This window comes from Ailuropoda melanoleuca, chromosome 6 (assembly GCF_002007445.2).
Source record: "Ailuropoda melanoleuca isolate Jingjing chromosome 6, ASM200744v2, whole genome shotgun sequence".
Classification (NCBI taxonomy): Eukaryota; Metazoa; Chordata; class Mammalia; order Carnivora; family Ursidae; genus Ailuropoda; species Ailuropoda melanoleuca.
Genome location: NC_048223.1, coordinates 43301702 through 43303546, shown reverse-complemented (window position 1 = coordinate 43303546; position 1845 = coordinate 43301702). Strand labels below are relative to the sequence as shown.

The following is a 1845-nucleotide window of genomic DNA, read 5'->3' as shown; positions in this document are numbered from 1 at the left end:
CAGGTCTTTTACAGTCATGCCCTGAGAGGCCATCTTCCTATAATCCCAGAGTAGAGATTCCAACTCCAAGTCCCTGCCTTAAGGCAGCTCTATTACCACACCATTTCTGGGNATCATATGCTGTAAACGTGTAGATTTCCACAGGAAATAACATTCTTCAGCCAATTTCCTATTGGCTGCACCACCCTTTGTTTCCTGGATTGCTTCTTCCCACTGTAAAGTCCTTAGGTCAGTAATGCATGCACTGGAAGGATGAAAACATTCCTTGCTGAGTTTAACTTGAACTTTGTCACAAATGGATTCAGCCTCTTCTTTGTAATGGTATTTTGATTGTAAGAACTTTATCACCTAAATAAAGAAAAACAACTCCATTAACACACTTCAGGTCTTTTACAGTCATGCCCTGAGAGGCCATCTTCCTATAATCCCAGAGTAGAGATTCCAACTCCAAGTCCCTGCCTTAAGGCAGCTCTATTACCACACCATTTCTGGGGGGAATTGGTCTCATTTTTAAAGAATATAACAGGGAAGATCTCCCAATCTTTCTACACAACTCATTCATATTTTTGACCAATTTCTATCCTAAGAAGTGTCTTCAGATACAGGTAATAAAAACCCTTCATTTGGTAGTCCATCACCTTCCATTCTGGTTATGAAAAAATAGAAATAAAACTTAGGTTTAAATTTACCAAAACAATTTAAATTCCTCACAACCATTATATAGACTCTTCCCAGAAATAATGCTGGTTCATCCAACCTTTCTTATCTACATCCATTTTATGTTTTGAAGGCCTAAACTGACCACCATATAAAATGGTACCCAATTCTGCACTTTTAAAAACATGTATTCAGGGGCGCCTGGGTGGCTCAGTCGTTAAGCGTCTGCCTTCGGCTCAGGGCGTGATCCTAGCGTTCCGGGATCGAGTCCCACATGAGGCTCCTCCACTGGGAGCCTGCTTCTTCCTCTCCCGACTCCCCCTGCTTGTGCTCCCTCTCTGCTGGCTGTCTCTATCTCTGTCAAATAAATAAAATCTTAAAAAATAAAAATAAAAAAAACCCCATGTGTTCAGTTCTAATAGAATCAAGCATGTTCCGTGATTTCAGAAGTTTAATGACCCAGTGCTTCTTCCAAAACTAGTTTTCTAGAGAAAAAATTTCAAGGAGCTCTGAGTCACCTTCTGTTACATTGGTTCTGACTCCTGCATCAGAATTACATGCTCTCTCTCTCATGTTCCCCCCACTTTTTATCTTGGCTTTTATTACATTAGGTTCTTTTCCATTTGGCCTCTTTTAACATTTATTGAGACTCCAATGGGGCAAGCACTGTGCCTAATGCTCACATATATTATTTCTGACCTTGTCCACACTCTGCAAGGGACTCCCCTTTATGAGATGAGGAAATGGAAATTTAGAACTGTTAAGTAATTTGCCCAAGCTGGGATTTAAACTCACACTTGCCTACTTCCAAAGCACACGTGCTTGCCTTTACACTATTGTATTATACAGTGGAGACTGGGTCCATTGCCCTCATGACATTATCTGGTGGGAAAAATAAGCAGGTATGCAACCATCATAAATGCTGGGTTGAGTTCTATGACAGTCATGTAAACAACGGTGGAAATAAAATGTAAGAAGCAAGTCATTCCACAGACTCGGCAGAGGGGCGCCTGAGTGGCTCAGTCCTTAAGCGTCTGCCTTCGGCTCAGCTCATGATCCCAGAGTCCTGGGATCGAGCCCCGCATCGGGCTCCCTGCTCCACTGGGAGCCTGCTTCTGCCTCTCCCACTCCCCCTGCTTATGTTCCCTCTCTCGCTGGCTGTCTCTCTCTCTGTCAAATAAAATAAAA

The 1845-nt window shown here is 42.5% G+C and overlaps 1 protein-coding gene across 1 annotated transcript in view; it reads right to left on the bottom strand.

The window, feature by feature from the left end:
• Positions 1-78: 78 nt before the first annotated feature.
• Positions 79-1845, bottom strand: part of NANP (N-acetylneuraminic acid phosphatase) — a 9507-nt gene continuing 7740 nt past the window's right edge. The window contains exon 2 of the mRNA XM_034663559.1: positions 79-348. Within this exon, the coding sequence (XP_034519450.1) occupies positions 79-348 (270 nt within the window). The remainder of the gene's footprint in view (positions 349-1845) is intronic.